At 45.6% G+C, this 14,823-nt stretch overlaps 7 protein-coding genes across 7 annotated transcripts; 2 read left to right on the forward strand and 5 right to left on the reverse strand.

Annotated features, from left to right (window-relative positions):
• Positions 1-960: 960 nt before the first annotated feature.
• Positions 961-1,272, reverse strand: AGABI2DRAFT_134941 (hypothetical protein). The gene is made up of 2 exons (XM_006459445.1): positions 1,044-1,272; positions 961-988 (listed from the first exon to the last, which is right to left on the reverse strand). Exon 1 carries the CDS (start codon positions 1,215-1,217, stop codon positions 1,059-1,061), a length of 159 nt encoding a protein of 52 aa, XP_006459508.1. The 5' UTR covers positions 1,218-1,272; the 3' UTR covers positions 961-988; positions 1,044-1,058.
• Positions 1,273-1,456: 184 nt separating this feature from the next.
• On the reverse strand, positions 1,457-3,353 carry AGABI2DRAFT_116475 (hypothetical protein; the record flags this gene model as incomplete). The annotated part of the gene is made up of 18 exons (XM_006459446.1): positions 1,457-1,483; positions 1,541-1,624; positions 1,689-1,715; positions 1,770-1,821; positions 1,877-1,926; positions 1,980-2,019; positions 2,081-2,149; positions 2,207-2,332; positions 2,396-2,449; positions 2,504-2,527; positions 2,579-2,613; positions 2,668-2,697; positions 2,754-2,859; positions 2,916-2,956; positions 3,013-3,074; positions 3,127-3,141; positions 3,192-3,226; positions 3,286-3,353. 18 exons carry the CDS (start codon positions 3,351-3,353, stop codon positions 1,457-1,459), a joined length of 945 nt encoding a protein of 314 aa, XP_006459509.1.
• An 809-nt stretch (positions 3,354-4,162) lies between these two features.
• Positions 4,163-4,752, reverse strand: AGABI2DRAFT_191471 (hypothetical protein). Its single transcript, XM_006459447.1, has 3 exons — positions 4,532-4,752; positions 4,285-4,475; positions 4,163-4,225 (listed from the first exon to the last, which is right to left on the reverse strand). Exons 1-2 carry the CDS (start codon positions 4,712-4,714, stop codon positions 4,305-4,307), a joined length of 354 nt encoding a protein of 117 aa, XP_006459510.1. The 5' UTR covers positions 4,715-4,752; the 3' UTR covers positions 4,163-4,225; positions 4,285-4,304.
• A 233-nt stretch (positions 4,753-4,985) lies between these two features.
• On the reverse strand, positions 4,986-6,895 carry AGABI2DRAFT_66184 (hypothetical protein; the record flags this gene model as incomplete). Its single annotated transcript, XM_006459448.1, has 17 exons — positions 4,986-5,012; positions 5,072-5,155; positions 5,221-5,247; positions 5,305-5,356; positions 5,413-5,462; positions 5,517-5,556; positions 5,620-5,688; positions 5,746-5,871; positions 5,935-5,988; positions 6,043-6,066; positions 6,118-6,152; positions 6,207-6,236; positions 6,293-6,398; positions 6,455-6,495; positions 6,554-6,615; positions 6,719-6,768; positions 6,828-6,895. The coding sequence occupies 17 exons, from the start codon at positions 6,893-6,895 to the stop codon at positions 4,986-4,988; spliced, it is 945 nt and encodes a 314-aa protein (XP_006459511.1).
• Positions 6,896-7,023: 128 nt separating this feature from the next.
• AGABI2DRAFT_201846 (hypothetical protein) lies at positions 7,024-8,083 on the reverse strand (the record flags this gene model as incomplete). Its single annotated transcript, XM_006459449.1, has 4 exons — positions 7,024-7,476; positions 7,528-7,595; positions 7,649-7,704; positions 7,760-8,083. The coding sequence occupies 4 exons, from the start codon at positions 8,081-8,083 to the stop codon at positions 7,334-7,336; spliced, it is 591 nt and encodes a 196-aa protein (XP_006459512.1). The 3' UTR covers positions 7,024-7,333.
• A 30-nt stretch (positions 8,084-8,113) lies between these two features.
• Positions 8,114-10,445, forward strand: AGABI2DRAFT_184182 (hypothetical protein; the record flags this gene model as incomplete). The annotated part of the gene is made up of 8 exons (XM_006459450.1): positions 8,114-8,187; positions 8,236-8,242; positions 8,292-8,630; positions 8,688-9,170; positions 9,224-9,430; positions 9,488-9,584; positions 9,647-9,860; positions 9,920-10,445. The coding sequence occupies exons 1-8, from the start codon at positions 8,120-8,122 to the stop codon at positions 10,443-10,445; spliced, it is 1,941 nt and encodes a 646-aa protein (XP_006459513.1). The 5' UTR covers positions 8,114-8,119.
• A 1,863-nt stretch (positions 10,446-12,308) lies between these two features.
• Positions 12,309-14,447, forward strand: AGABI2DRAFT_201852 (hypothetical protein; the record flags this gene model as incomplete). The annotated part of the gene is made up of 10 exons (XM_006459451.1): positions 12,309-12,504; positions 12,560-12,668; positions 12,796-13,002; positions 13,057-13,331; positions 13,380-13,468; positions 13,536-13,726; positions 13,789-13,893; positions 13,958-14,100; positions 14,153-14,288; positions 14,354-14,447. The coding sequence occupies 10 exons, from the start codon at positions 12,309-12,311 to the stop codon at positions 14,445-14,447; spliced, it is 1,545 nt and encodes a 514-aa protein (XP_006459514.1).
• Positions 14,448-14,823: the final 376 nt, after the last annotated feature.

Consider the following 14,823-nt stretch of genomic DNA (forward strand, 5'->3'; position numbering starts at 1 on the left):
GTCATGACTCTGATCGCAAAATAGCGGTAAGGTCTGAAGGGATAAGCTGCAGTCGAGGGCTACGACAGAACGCGACACTCTCAAAGGTTGCCCCCTACACACTTCCCCAGGACAATCACCGTCCACACACATAGACGAATGAATTCTCCTCGTCGAGATCTGGGGTCACGATTGAGGGAATCGACACAGATATTCTCATATGCTTTTGGTTAGGGGTAGAGTTTGTTGCATTCTGGGCGAATTCCGATGAGAAAGGCCACGGTGTCAAGGTCCAAGGAACACATGCAGCAACCACGGGAGTGAAGTCGCATTTCGGGCCAAGGACACTTAAAGCGGGGATGCTTTCCTTGTGATTTGATAGGTTGCGGTGTAGAGGCAGAAGAGAAAACCATCTTGAGGTGGATTGAGAATGGCATCGCTGTCATGGCTGACAGGATTCGTCGTAATATAAAGCCATGGTTTGTCTTCAAGTTGCTGAGCATGTTCCGCTGCTAGGATTGGTGCGCAATTCATGAGTATAGCTTGTCATGAAAAAAGTTTTGGTTAGATTGTCTGCTTAATGCTGATCCAACGGGGTTGAAAGGTAAATGAAAAGGGTCGGGCCGGTTCCAAATTTGACCTCTACTCATCAAGCATCCACAAGTCAGTGATAATCCACTCCCGATAAAACAAGTAGGTGTACAAAACTTGATTTATTTTCATCTCGATTAGATTGATAGGCTACTGGCGAAAAAGGTACTAGGATATGTTTGCCATGAGTGCTTGAAAGTAACGGAGGTGACAGTCGTGGCCCGCACCTTTTCATAATGCTATCATCCCAAGCAGTGACAGGAATAGCACGTTCGGGCTCATCAGCTATGTGAAGGTTCTCCAAGACATCCTCAAATTGTTCATCACCAGAAGAACTATCACTTTCTTCCTCGTCTTCTTCCTCTCCCGACACATCCTCCTCCTCCTCCTCCTCTTCGTCGTAATCCTCATAGTCAAGCTAAAACGGAATCGTTTAATGTCTGATGATAGATTGAGGTAGAGTGGGGACTCACAGGGTCATATACCACTCAGATGACAGGGCTACAACTGGGACATATCGCGATGTCTTCATAATTGGCGAGCTGCTTTCGTGCAATTTCGAAGCGATCACCATAAGTATATGGATAACGTTCCTCAGCGTCCCATATCATGTCCTCGATCTCTATCTCGTCGTAGTATGCGCCCATACCGAGCAATAGTTTAGGTGGTGGAGGTCGTTCGGAGCATAAAGATGTAAATTGACTCGGTGATCAAAAGTGTGGGATTTCTGATTAAGGTTGCTTAAGAAGGTATCATTTTCTCACATGCAATAAAGATTGGCTACCATAACGGGGATGGGATTTCATATGCGACGTCGAAAGGAAATACAGAATCATAAGGCATGGTTAAGCCGCAACGCTCTTCGAATGCTTGGAGAATATCAAATCTAAAGATCTGCAAATTTGTTTGTAGCCTGCACCAAATGTGATTAATTCTTGGGATTCGAAATACTGAAATATTGATATTTCACCTCCATAAGAAGCTTTAAAGTACCAGGCTCGCGTGCAGAATGACCAGCATCGGGAACGATATGCAAGGTCGCTTCAGGGAATACCTAGGTAAACAAAATACCAGTAAGTAAGTAAGTTTTTAACAAAGTCAAATTCCCTTGGCCAGACCTTTTTTAATGCATACGCGGTTGCAGGCTATGGTGAAGATTAGATATTGACTATCGAACAAAATGAAAACGAAGATCTTACTGGACAGGCAACGTCGTACCGCCCCTGGATCATAACAGTAGGAATATGGCGGCTATAATTGATAGACGTTAAAATGAGATAGGTTAGGAGAGAAGGAAGGCGTTCACATCTTATCAACAGAATCCTTCTCAAGCAATTGTCCATCCCTCATGAAACCCTAAGTAGCGGAAACGTTACACTTGAAATTCATTATTGAGGAGCTGTACGAACCTCATTTACAGAATAGTGGGCTATGATTCGAGCGAAAGCGCTGAAAAAAAAACAGTATTGTCCGGTTAACATGTGCGAGTGCAGAGAATTATCTAATATACTCGGCGAAATAATCATCATCGGCTAGTGCGATCAAATTCGGATCAATATATAGCTTCGAAATCGACATCCTGGAAGACACTCGAGTGAGAACAAAAAAATCCTGTAGTAAGACAAGAGATACTCACTCCCATCTCACCCATGATTTAGCCGCAGCCTTACGGGTGGCCTCATCATCCGAGTTAAGTCGCTTGTGGTAGGCAGAGATAAGATCATCTCGCTCGGACTCTGGAATGGGCGCCACAAATTCATCCCTGTGCAAGGATCAAAGAAGGGTTCGAGAAGGTGATAAGGAAGATGTAACATATCCGACTCACCATGCTTCTGGGAAGAGATGGCAAGTTCCGTTTTGAATCTGAAACTGCATTTCACTAAGATAACATGAATATCAACTGTACCAATCGATGTTATTGATGACGACCCACCTCTTGCGTAGAGTGCAAACGCCACTGCGAGGCAATCAATTCCGGAAAACTATCCAGGAGAAAATATTTCCTCACCGTATGACAAGAGACTTGACTCGATTAGGGTGAGACTTGGATGAACATCAGGGTGAGTGGTTCAACGACCCTATTTCAACGGCACTCACCTGGGCATACGCCAATGAAAGCGTGGATCCCTACCCAAGAATCAATGAACAAAGTCCAAAATGACTACAGGAGAGACACGCTTTACCCAAGATCCACCAAAAACATGCCATTTTTCAATACCCAACCTCTCTCTCAGCCTTTCAATATCGTCCACAAGATCCCATGTAGTATTCTCTTCCAAGCATCCTCTTCTACAAAATCCTGTCAGCGACATGATTTCATATCACCTCCCATTAAGAAAACTTACGGAGTAGACTTTCCCGTGCCTCGTTGGTCGAAAAGGATAATCTATATAAGTGAGTTAGTGCTTGAAGAGATAGTAAATTGCCAGCCAATTAAGCAACCTTGTATTTGTCAGGGTTGAAGAAAGTACGATCACCCGGGTTGGTCCCTCCTCCAGGGCCACCTGTTTTATGTGTAGCGATCCATTAGAAAATATGAGTGAATGATGGACCAACCGTGGAGGAAGACCACTGAAGATACGCATCAGACACGATTCGACTTACACAAGCTATGTACTCACCTGGATTCCCTTCCTTATTACCAGAAATTTCGTAACTTAAGGGATAGTATCATTAGATCGGCTTGGTATTTGGTAGAAAGAGAAAGCGACTTACTAGAGGGTGTGGATGTCGGAGACCTTGAGGGTGCCCGTTTCATAGGGTTCGATAGGCTGGTACGACATACCTGCTTGCTTACTTATTGGATAATATGAGAACCTGTTGTCGTGGACTCTGGAGAAGGCTACGCGGCCAAATGAGTCATCCGGCCCAGGACAAATAGTGCCGCCCGCATGAGACTTCTTTAGTCCCTCCTTTAATACTACTATCATAACATCATGACAAGATGAGAATTACGCACATGTGATACTGACAAGGCGCTGTAATCTAGAAAATTTAATACAACTCCCCCATCTCCCTTCCAATTCGTCGCCATAATCCAATAACCCATCATATCACCCAACACCACTTTCATTAATATTCCGATGACGATCCATTGGAAAGATCTACACCATCGTCATCCTCGTAGAGTTTGATGCATTTTGAGCGAATTCCGATGATAAAGGCCACGGTGTCAAGGTCCAAGGAACACATGCAGCAACCACGGGAATGAAGTCGCAATACACTTAAAGCGGGGATGCTTTCCTTGTGATTTGATAGGTTGCGGTGTAGAGGCAGAAGTAAAAACCATCTTGAGGTGGATTGAGAATGGCATCGCTGTCATGGCTGACAGGATACGTCGTAATATAAAGCCATGGTTGGTCTTGTTTGTTTTGAAGGTAGACGCCAAGTTGCTGAGCCTGTTCCGCTGCTACGATTGGTAGGCAATTCATGAGTATAGCTTGTCATGAAAGAAGTTTTGGTTAGATCGTCTGCTTAATGCTGATCAACGGGGTTGAAAGGTAAATGAAAGGGGTCGGGCCGATTCCAATTCTGACCTCTACTCATCAAGCATCCACAAGTCAGTGATAATCCACTCCCGATAAAACGAGCAGGTGTACAAAACTTGATTTATTTTCATCTCGATTAGATTGATAGGCTACTGGGGTAAAAGATACTAGGATATGTTCACCATGAGTGCTTGTAAGTAACAGAGGTGACAGTCGTGGCCCACACCTTTTCATAATGCTATCATCTCAAGCACTGACAGGAATAGCACGATCGGGCTCATCGGCTATGTGAAGGTTCTCCAAGGCCTCCTCGAATTGTTCATCACCAGAAGAGCTATCGCTCTCTTCCTCGTCTTCTTCCTCTCCCGACACGCCATCCTCCTCCTCCTCCTCTTCGTCGTAATCCTCATAATCAAGCTGAAACAAAACCATTCAATGTCTGGAGCTTGATTTAAGGTAGGATGAGGACTCACAGGGTCATATACCACTCTAATGACAAGGCTACAACTTGGACATATCGCGATGTCTTCATAATTAGCAAGCTGCTTTCGTGAAATCTCGAAGCGATCACCACAAGGACATGGATAATGGTAGACACGTTTCTCAGCGTCCCATGTCATGTCCTCGATCTCTATCTCGTCGTAATATGCGCCCATACCGAGCAAATAGTTTAGGTGGTGGAGGTCGTTCGGAGCATGAAGATGTAAATTGACTCGGTGATCAAAAGTGTGGGATTTCTGATTAAGGTTACTCAAGGAGGTATCATTTTCTCACACGCAATGAAGCCTGGCTACCATAACGGGGATGGAATTTCAGAACCGCGCTTGATTCAACTTGAGTACATTCGAAAGCAAATACAGAGTCATGGTTAGAACATAGTTGCTAAAACGACCGCAACGTTCTTCAAATGCTTGAAGCGTATCAAATTTAAAGATCTGCAAACTTGTCTGTAGCCTGCACCAAAAGGTGATTAATTCTTGAAATTAGAAATACTGAAAATATCGAAATCTTACCTCCACAAGAAGCTTTAAAGTACCAGGCTCGCGTGAAGAGTGACCAGCATCGGGAACAATATGCAACATCGCTTCAGGGAATACCTAGGTAGACAAAAAATTGGTAATTTAGTAAGATTTTAACACAACCAAAATTCCTTTAGCCAGACCTTTTTTAATGCATACGCGGTTGCGGGCTATAGTATGATAGAGATTAGAGATCGACTATCGAACATAATGAACGAAAATCTTACAGGACAGGCAACGTCGTACCGCCCCTGAATCATAATAGTAGGGATATGGCGGCTAAAATTGATAGACTTTAAACAAGAGATAGGTTAGGAGAGAAGGAAGGTGCTCACATCTTATCAACAGAATCCTTCTCAAGCAGTTGCCCATCCCTCATGAAGCCCTAAGTGACGGAGACGTTACACTTGAAAATTCATTATTGGGGACTTGTACGAACATCGTTTATAAAATAGTGGGCTTCAATTCGAGCGAAAGCGCTGAAAATATATATATATATGACCGGTTAATATGAGCGATCGCACAAGAATTGTCTAACATACTCGGCGAAAAAATCATCATCGGCTTGCGCGATCAAATTCGGATCAATATATAGCTTCGAAATCGACATCCTGGAAGACACTCGAGTGAGAACAAAAAAATCCTGTAGTAAGACAAGAGATACTCACTCCCATCTCACCCATGATTTAGCCGCAGCCTTACGGGTGGCCTCATCATCCGAGTTAAGTCGCTTGTGGTAGGCAGAGATAAGATCATCTCGCTCGGACTCTGGAATGGGCGCTACAAACTCATCCCTGAGTAAGGATCAAAGAAGGGTTCAAGAAGGTGATAATGAAGATATAGAATGTCTGACTCACCATGCTTCTGGGAAGAAGTGACAGGTCCCACTTTGAAGCGGAAACTGCATTTCACTAAGATAACATGAATATAAATGTTACCAATCGAAATTATACATGACGACCCACCTCTTGCGTACAGTACAAACGCCACTGGGAGGCAATCAATCTCGGAAAACTATCCAGGAGAAAATATTTTCTCACCGTATGACCAGAGACTTGACTCGGTTAGGGTGAGACTTGGATGAACATCAGGGTGAATGGTTCAACGACCCTATTTCAACGGCACTCACCTGGGCATACGCCAATGAAAGCGTGGATCCCTACCCAAGAATCAATGAACAAAGTCCAATGTGACTACAGGAGAGACACGCTTTACCCAAGATCCACCAAAAACATGCCACTTCTCAACACCCAACTTCTCTCTCAACCTTTCAATATCGTCCACAAGATCCCATGTAGTATTTTCTTCCACACATCCTCTTCTACAAGATCCCGTCAGCCATATGATTTCAAATCACGTTCGGTGGAGAAAGCTTACGGGGTAGATTTTCCGGCGCCCCGTTGGTCAAACAGGATAATCTACATGAGTGAGTTAGTGTTTGGGGAGATAGTAAACAGCCAGTGCCGGTTAAGCAACCTTGTATTTGTCAGGGTTGAAGAAAGTACGATCACCCGGGTTGGTCCCTCCTCCAGGGCCACCTGATTTTATGTGTAGCGATGCATTAGAAAATGGAGGTGAACGATGGACGGACCGTGGAGGAAGACCACTGAAGATACGCATCAGACACGATTCAACTTACACAAGCTATGTACTCACCTGGATTCCCTTCCTTATTACCAGAAATTTCGTAACTTAAGGGATAGTATTGTTAGATCGGCTTGGTACTTGGTAGAAAGAGAAAGCGACTTACTAGAGGGTGTGGATGTCGGAGACCTTGAGGGTCCCCGTTTCATAGGGTTCGATAGGCTGGTACAACATACCTGCTTGCTTACTTATTGGATAATACGAGAATGTGTTGTCGTGGGCTCTGGAGAAGGCTACGCGGCCAAATGAGTCATCCGGCCCAGGCCAAATAGTGCCGCCCGCATGATACTTCTTTACTCCTTCCTTTGATACTACTTTCATAACATCATGACAAGATGAGAATTACGCACATGTGATACCAACAAGGCGCTGTAATCTAGAGAATTAATACAACTCTTCCTCCTCTCCTTTCCAATTCCTCGCCATACACCAATAACCCTTCATAACACCCAACACCTCTTCGATTAACATCCCGATAACGATCCATTGGAAAGATAAACACCATCGTCATCCTCGCACTCTCCATCCGAATAGGGTTTCCCGATTTCAACAGCTTCACCGCGTCTAGAACATCATCAACGTGCATTAATAATCTAAAGAGGTCGGGGTAGTTTATGCTGATGGTGTCGCTTCCGCGGTAGCGTCAAGTTTTGGTGGACTGGGCGGATAGATGAGGAGGTTGCCGAGACGAGGAGGGCTGGAGCGGTTAATGAATTCCATTTGGGTCGGTAGTTTGTCCGAGGCTTGACGAAGCACTGAGAAAATATCAGTCATGGAATGAGAGAGTAAAAGGCAGAATTAAGGACCTTCACGGGCTAGTTCTTCACGAATGGGTGCGCCTCCGATTTCGAACAACACACGACCAATCGGCACACTGACGGATGATGGGTTAAAAATTGTCCACTCTGAGTGCTGCAACACACTGACCGAGTAGCCCAGTATTCAAAGGTACCTTTACCTTTACCCATACGGGTCTCATTACCCTACGGAAAACTTGGTTAACAATAGAACGGAAAGAATTCGATGGATGATATGCACCTTGACGCAGACGGGAATGTCCGGGAAGACTCGCAAGTAGACCTTTGAGCCTTTGATAATCTTGATTTTTTTCTTGATGACTTCCTCCGCGGTGAGAAGCTGTTTGGCCGTTATTCGAGCGCCATTGCTTTTTATTCTGATACCCCATTCGCCGTAGGCGAGCGTGGTGCCCTTGGTCGAGCCTCCAGTGGGGATGGGGATGCGGCCCTTGTATCGCTTTGCATACTTGACAGACTTTGGCGCGAGCTGGGTCCTGTAGCGCGCAAAGACGCGTGTGGGTGCGCAGACGGCGGCTCTGGCTGACCTGGCCAAGAGAGAGAACATACTGCTTATGTAATAGCTTACCTCCTTCCTCAAGCCATGGCGGACAGAAAACGGGCGCTCGAAGGCGGCGGCGCTGCTGGTTCTGCTGCAAAACGGCTGAAAAGGTGAGTGCATCGTGTTGTTTGGAGACGGTCTGCTGATGGTCCGTGCAGCGACAGTGTAAGTTCTGTGCCCCGAGTCTGCCTTTTCCTGCTCACCGCCCACTCAGCTGTCTGCCAATGACCTCATCATGCAAAAACGCGCGGAAGTTTCTGCCAAACTTGCAGCCATGAAGAAGTCGAATCTCGCTGGCCCAGCACCGCAAAAGACTCCCGCAATTGTTGCCCCGGTGCCGACAAAGCCCATCCCGTCCAAGCTCGCCATGCCCCCTACCCCCGCGTCCTCCACCCCCAGCTCAACGCCCAAACTCACGAAAGGGATGACACCGCCCTCTACTTCGGCCACACCCGCTGCTGTCCCCGATGACCTGGCTCGTCGAGTGGCAGAAGCCAAGAAACGTGTATCGGAGGCGCAGACGAAACTGGCAATCAAAGATAATCCTTACATGGTGCGATTGAGTCATATCTAATCCACCCGCTATTTTCTCTTACCTAGTCAAGTACAGGCCATGGCACCGACAAACAAGAAGAAGGGGTCATCGACGCCTATCGTAGAGACCCAGCCTTCCCCCGGTGCAGGTCTCAAGATGGCTGCCCACCCTCTGCTCCTTGGACCTACCACCCAAACAGCTCAATCCAAGAAGGATCGCTATAAACCCATGCAGCCCAAGTTTGCTTCCATCAAAGCCAACGTTCGCAATGCACCTACCCCTCCCCCTGCACCAACGCCCGTCGCCGTTCCCTCTCCTAGTCCGGCACTAGCTAATCCATACGCGTCGGCTGGTCCACCGAAAGATGGTACTGGGTTTGATGGTGCTCCCAGAGACAGGCATGGTCGAAACTTTAGGTTCAATCCAAAAGGAAAGTATGTTGCAATTGCCAATCAGTTGAGGCAGGAACAACAACTTGAAGCACTTAAACAACGCATTGCTGAGAGTGCTAGAAAAGCCGGATTGGATAGCGATATGGGAATTGAGAAGAATATCAAGGTAATTTTCTTTCCCCCATATATGCTGTTACGCTAATTCCATTTCTTCAAAAGCGACCGCCACCGCCTGAAGCAGAGTGGTGGGATGCTGCACTGCTCCCTACCAAGAATTACACCGATATCGAAACTTTCGGTATGGAGCAATTGAATATCAGGTCTGACGATTCACCTGTGACGTTGTACATTCAACATCCCATTCCTATACCCGCACCCGGAGACAAGAACAAGGCTGAACTCAAACCACTGAAACTTACCACAAAGGTCAGTTCAATTAATCCTCTTCCTTACATACGTGGCGCTGAATCTGGATGAACGCAGGAGCAAAAGAAACTTCGTAAACGTTCACGTAAAGAAAAACTGCAAGACAAACGCGACAGAATTCGTATGGGTCTTGCACCACCCGATCCACCAAAAGGTAAGCAAATATTTTCCATTGCTAGTTCGATGAAACCAACTCGTTTTCGTTATCTTTCTTAGTTCGCTTGGGAAACCTGATGAAGGTCCTTACATCCGACGCTATCCAAGATCCTACACGTGTTGAAGCGCGTGTACGAAGAGAAGTCGCCATGCGTAAACATACTCACGAGAAGATGAATGCTGAACGTAAATTGACCGATGAGCAACGCCGTGAAAAAATCGAATCTAAGAAATTGGATGAAGAAAAGAAGGGTATTGTTGGTGCTGTATTCAAGTACGTCCAGCAAATATATATTTTGATTTTTTCTTTCATTAACGTTTCGGTTATTATAGAATCAAAAACCTTTCTGATGGAGCACATCGATTTAAAGTTCGGAAAAATGCTGAACAAAATAATCTTACGGGCGTTTGCATTTTCAATCCTCAATTCAATGTCGTTTATGTCGAAGGCGCCGCGAAATTTATTAAGAATTACAAACGTCTCATGTTGCGTCGTCTAAAATGGACTGAACAGGCTAGACCTAGAGGTGGTGAAGCTGTCGAAATTGAGAAAGCTAACTCGGATGAGGAAGGTGAGAATGAGGGTGGTGGAGATGCTTCTGCAGGAGATGTTGTTGGGAAAGGTAAAGCTGTTGATGGAGGGGGAGTAGTGGAGGGGGAAGAAGGACATGAAAATGAGTCGTTGGAGAATAATAAATGTTGGTTGATTTGGGAAGGGACGTTGCGTGAAAGGATGTTTACGGGTTTTAAAGCGAGGAGTTGTCCGACGGAGAGAGAAGTGAAAGAGGTGTTGGGAGATTTGAAGGGTTATTGGGATATGGCGAAGAATTGGAAGGGAGAGGAGGAAGAGTTGTATTGATTTTTTTAGATTACAGTGCCTTGTTGGTATCACATGTGCGTAATTCTCATTTTGATTTTGTCATGTTATGATAGTAGTGTCAAAGGAGGGACTAAGGAGGTATTATGTTGGCGGTGGTTATTGCCCTGGATATTTGGCCTCGTACCCTTCTCCATGACAACACACGTTCTCGTATTTTCAAATGAGTAAGCAAGCAGATATGCTGTAGCAGCCTATGAAACGGGCACTCTCAAGGTCTCCACACACTCTAGAAAGCCGCTTTCTCTTAGTTTGAAGATTTCTGGTAATAAGGAAGGGAATCCAGGTGAGCACATAGTTGCACCCCTATTTTTTGAATGCAATGTTACTTATGAAACAAGCGGTCCTTAGGGAGGTGAGGGACCGACCTAGGCGATCGTACTTTGTTCAACTCTGACAAATGCAAGCTTGCTCAACCGAACACTAGTTATTTACTATTCTCCAAGGGAGTAGATTATCCTTTTCGACCGACGGGGTGCGAGAAAATCTAATCCGTAAGTTTTCTCCACCCAACGTGTAATGAATAAAAACACTTATGGCTGACGGAATTTTGTAGAAGAGGATGGCTGGAACAGAATCAATACTACGTGGGATATTGAAAGTTGAGGCAAGCTAATGGTGGCTTGTTCACCAAGTGCGTTAGACCCCCCGCCTTGCGATCACAAATATTAACCAGTTCTATAAATGCAGTTCGTAAAGCTCCGTTATGAAGTACTTCGATTGTAAAATATCCGGCCCTTAATATTCATGAGGGACGGACAATTGCTTGAGAAGCATTCCGTCGATAAAATGTGTCATATCTTGTTTGAGGAACTGACTGTTTCAGCCGCCATACTGTAAACCTACTGTTATGATCCAGGGGCGGTACAACCTGGTACAACGTCGTCTGTCCAGTAAGAGTTTCATATATTTTGTTCAAACGGAGAGACCTGATTTCCGCCATACTAAAAAAGGGTCTGATCAACACAGTTAGGTTTGCTAACTTGCTTAGAACTATTGTCTCCCTCCTGGAACGACTTTACACATTGTTCCCGATACTGGTCACTCTACCCGCGACCCTGGTATACTTTCAAAACTTCTTGTGGAAGTGAGATCTCAATTTCTCAGTTTTCCATTCTATTAACCGGTGAATTTGTTCCGCCCACTAGTACAGCCCACCGATCCCGCCGATCCCCGACCCCGTCGGGTTCATCTTAGATCTACTCTGTCAGTATCAGCCATCTAATTGTCTAGGCCCCGCATCGACCCCTATTACTATCTGAGCCGATCGCGAACTGTTTCACCAGAATTCGTAACTGAGGTTCACCCTAAACGTTAAACAGTTGTCCAAAACACGGAATTGTTATGAGCATATATGCTTCAACAAATTCTCTCAACGAGTAACGAAAAATCTTCGGCGGGGAGTATTCTATTCATTTATGACGCATGGACACGTGTAGGGTGGTTTTCCTGGGGGAAATTAAATCACTAATTTGCAATCAGACCCAGGACGAAAATCTGAGACCAATGCAAGAGAACACAACTATGTTGTATGTTTACTGTTGTATACGCTTCTCTGTTCGCCCCTACCGAACATAATTGCGTCCATAGCTGCAAACGAATCAAAAACCTTCCATAAACGCCTTTGCCCTACAAACCGGCTTCACGCCAGGAAATTACGTTTTTCAAAGTTAATGCCGTAGCATTATGCGCGTTTCTCGGTGGATCCCTTTCGTTGGGTGTGATATCAAATTCCAAATGGCGACTTTATAGGGGTGAGAGAGATCTACAGTGACACGTTGAAATAACGGGACGTATCATGAAACGATTACTCGTGGGGCTGGTTAGACGTCCTTCCTTGCTGCAATGCCCGCTCTCAGCCCCGTCAGAGACTTTCTCTTTCTCTGTCTCTGTGGTTTGTTCTATCGCATCTTTCGCAATCGTCGCAAAAGGCTCCTTCCCTTGCCTCCTGGTCTTCCGAGATGGCCTATCCTGGGCAACGCTTTGTCCATGCCTCTTACCTACGCCCATATCTACTACAAGCGTCTTGGGGACAAATTGGGTGAGACGATCCAAAAACTCTTCACGAATGACTGGCTTATTTGTTCATCTCATAGGGACCAAATTCATCTATATGGAGGCTGTAGGCCAACCAATCTTAATCATCAATGACTATAACGTCGCGCGAGATCTTCTCGAGAAACGATCAGCTTTTTACTCGAGCCGGTGCGAGAAACCTATATACGAATTGCCCGAAACTGCTGACATCTCTCCGAAATAACTAGGCCGCGGTCCCCAATGATTGAACATATGTGTGACCATTATTCCAAGTCTGAAAGATTCACATACTTAGCTATTCCTTCAGCATGGGCTTGACGCGGTTTTTCTTTACAATCATGCCTTACGGCGACCATTGGAGGAACCATCGCCGTCTGTTCCAGCGATACTTTGACATCAAAAACTTGCCCCGCGATCAAGAAAAGCAATTAGACTTCGTTCGAAAATCCCTTTTACCAAACCTTTTCGCGGCCCCAGAAGAGTCTCATGAACACATGGCAAAGTAAGACTTCACTCGCAAGGCTTACAACAAAGGAACCTTATCGTTATATTAAAGTTGTGTTGGCGGTTTAATACTATCAATGGTATATGGCCTACCTGTGAAAACCCGCCACGATCGATTGGTCCAATTTTCAGAGAAGACATTTACCGACCTGGCTGCAGTAGCGGCCCCGGGAAGATATCTTGTGAACATCATCCCGCAACTACGGTATCTGCCAGATTGGTTTCCTGGGACTGGATTCAAAAAGGACGCGCGTGACATACTGCGGGAAGTCAAAATATTGCGGGAAGAACCGTATCAAGCGACTCTCAATGCCATGGTAAGGTCACGTTGACGAACATGCTTGGCTATTGGCTCACGTTCAATTTAGAATGAAGGAGTTCTTCAACATTGTTTCGTATCCGAAAATGTGGAGAAATTGCGGGACGCACCGGATAGTGATGAACGAATTGACGATGTCAAAAACGTTGCATTATCGATTTTTAATGGCGAGTCACCACATAGGTATTTATTATCCTCAGGCTTAAATTTAGCTATCAACAGCTGGATTTGAGACAAGCGTTGGTGTTATGATGACATTCGTCCTTGCAATGTTGAAGAACCGCGAGGCTCAGCGCCAGGCCCAAATCGAAATCGATTCTGTCCTAGGACATGAGAGGCTCCCGACTTTCTCAGATCTAAGTGACCTCCCGTATCTTTCTGCCGTCGTCAAAGAAGTCCTGCGGTACGTTCTTCTCTGTGATTTTCTCATCTTACCACGGACTCTAACGCAGCGGGAATCGTCAGTTGGAATCCCATTGGACCTGTGGGAGTTCCTCATGCAACCACTGACGAGGACGTGTATGATGGATACTACATTCCAAAGGATTGCGTGGTGATGTCTAACATATAGTAAATCTTCTCTTATCGTGATCTTAACGGCGAGGGATCTGACTACATCGGATGTCTCTATCAGCGCCATGCTCCACGATGAGAACATCTTCCCGGACCCAGAGAAGTTTGACCCTGGACGGTTCATCAAGAATGGCATTATAGTCAATGATGTTCCCGATCCAACCAACATTATATTCGGTTTCGGTAGAAGGCATGCTACAGTTTGTCGCTAAAGACGTGGACAACTCCTGATCGAGAACGTGTAGGATATGTCCAGGTTCTCATATAGCAAAATCAATGCTAGAGATCACGGCCGCTTCCATTCTATGTCTCTTTGACATTTTGCCAACGCTGGACACGCAAGGCAAACCTATTGATGTGGTCCCCGAATTTTCGCCTGCATCCATTACTTCGTGAGCTCATTGATTTTTACTGGGAATTATGAGCTGTCTGACCGGGGATTGTACCAAACCTTCAGACATCCCTTGCCCTTCAAAGTTACCTTTAGTCCTCGCAAGGGGAAAGACGTAGAGGCCTTACTTCATGAGTACATGAACGTGGATTATGTTTAAGTAGTTTAAATGTGATTTTTTTTTGCTGTCGAATGGGCTGCGATGTTGACAACGTCGCGGATTGCGCGGATTGTCTGATCAAAAAAACATTATTGCTTGAAGGAACCTGTAGAACAATCGCGTCCTGCGTGGTGTAGCGAGAGCGGGTATGCTTTGGTCGCCTTATATATTGCTGCACCTGATCATTTGGGAGTGCCGCACTCGTAAGAACGCCAGCGTTGTGGATCTCCCCCAGCATTATGCATATCTGACACTCTTGATGACAAACGGGAGGAAACGGCTGCAACGAGCCGGTTCTTTCAGTATTTTGCGCGAGGATTTTATTCTAGAGCGCTGCCAGGGCTCGGTAATTGGTGCAGTCGTCCAAATCCGCTAA

Source organism: Agaricus bisporus (assembly GCF_000300575.1).
Source record: "Agaricus bisporus var. bisporus H97 unplaced genomic scaffold AGABI2scaffold_3, whole genome shotgun sequence".
Classification (NCBI taxonomy): Eukaryota; Fungi; Basidiomycota; class Agaricomycetes; order Agaricales; family Agaricaceae; genus Agaricus; species Agaricus bisporus.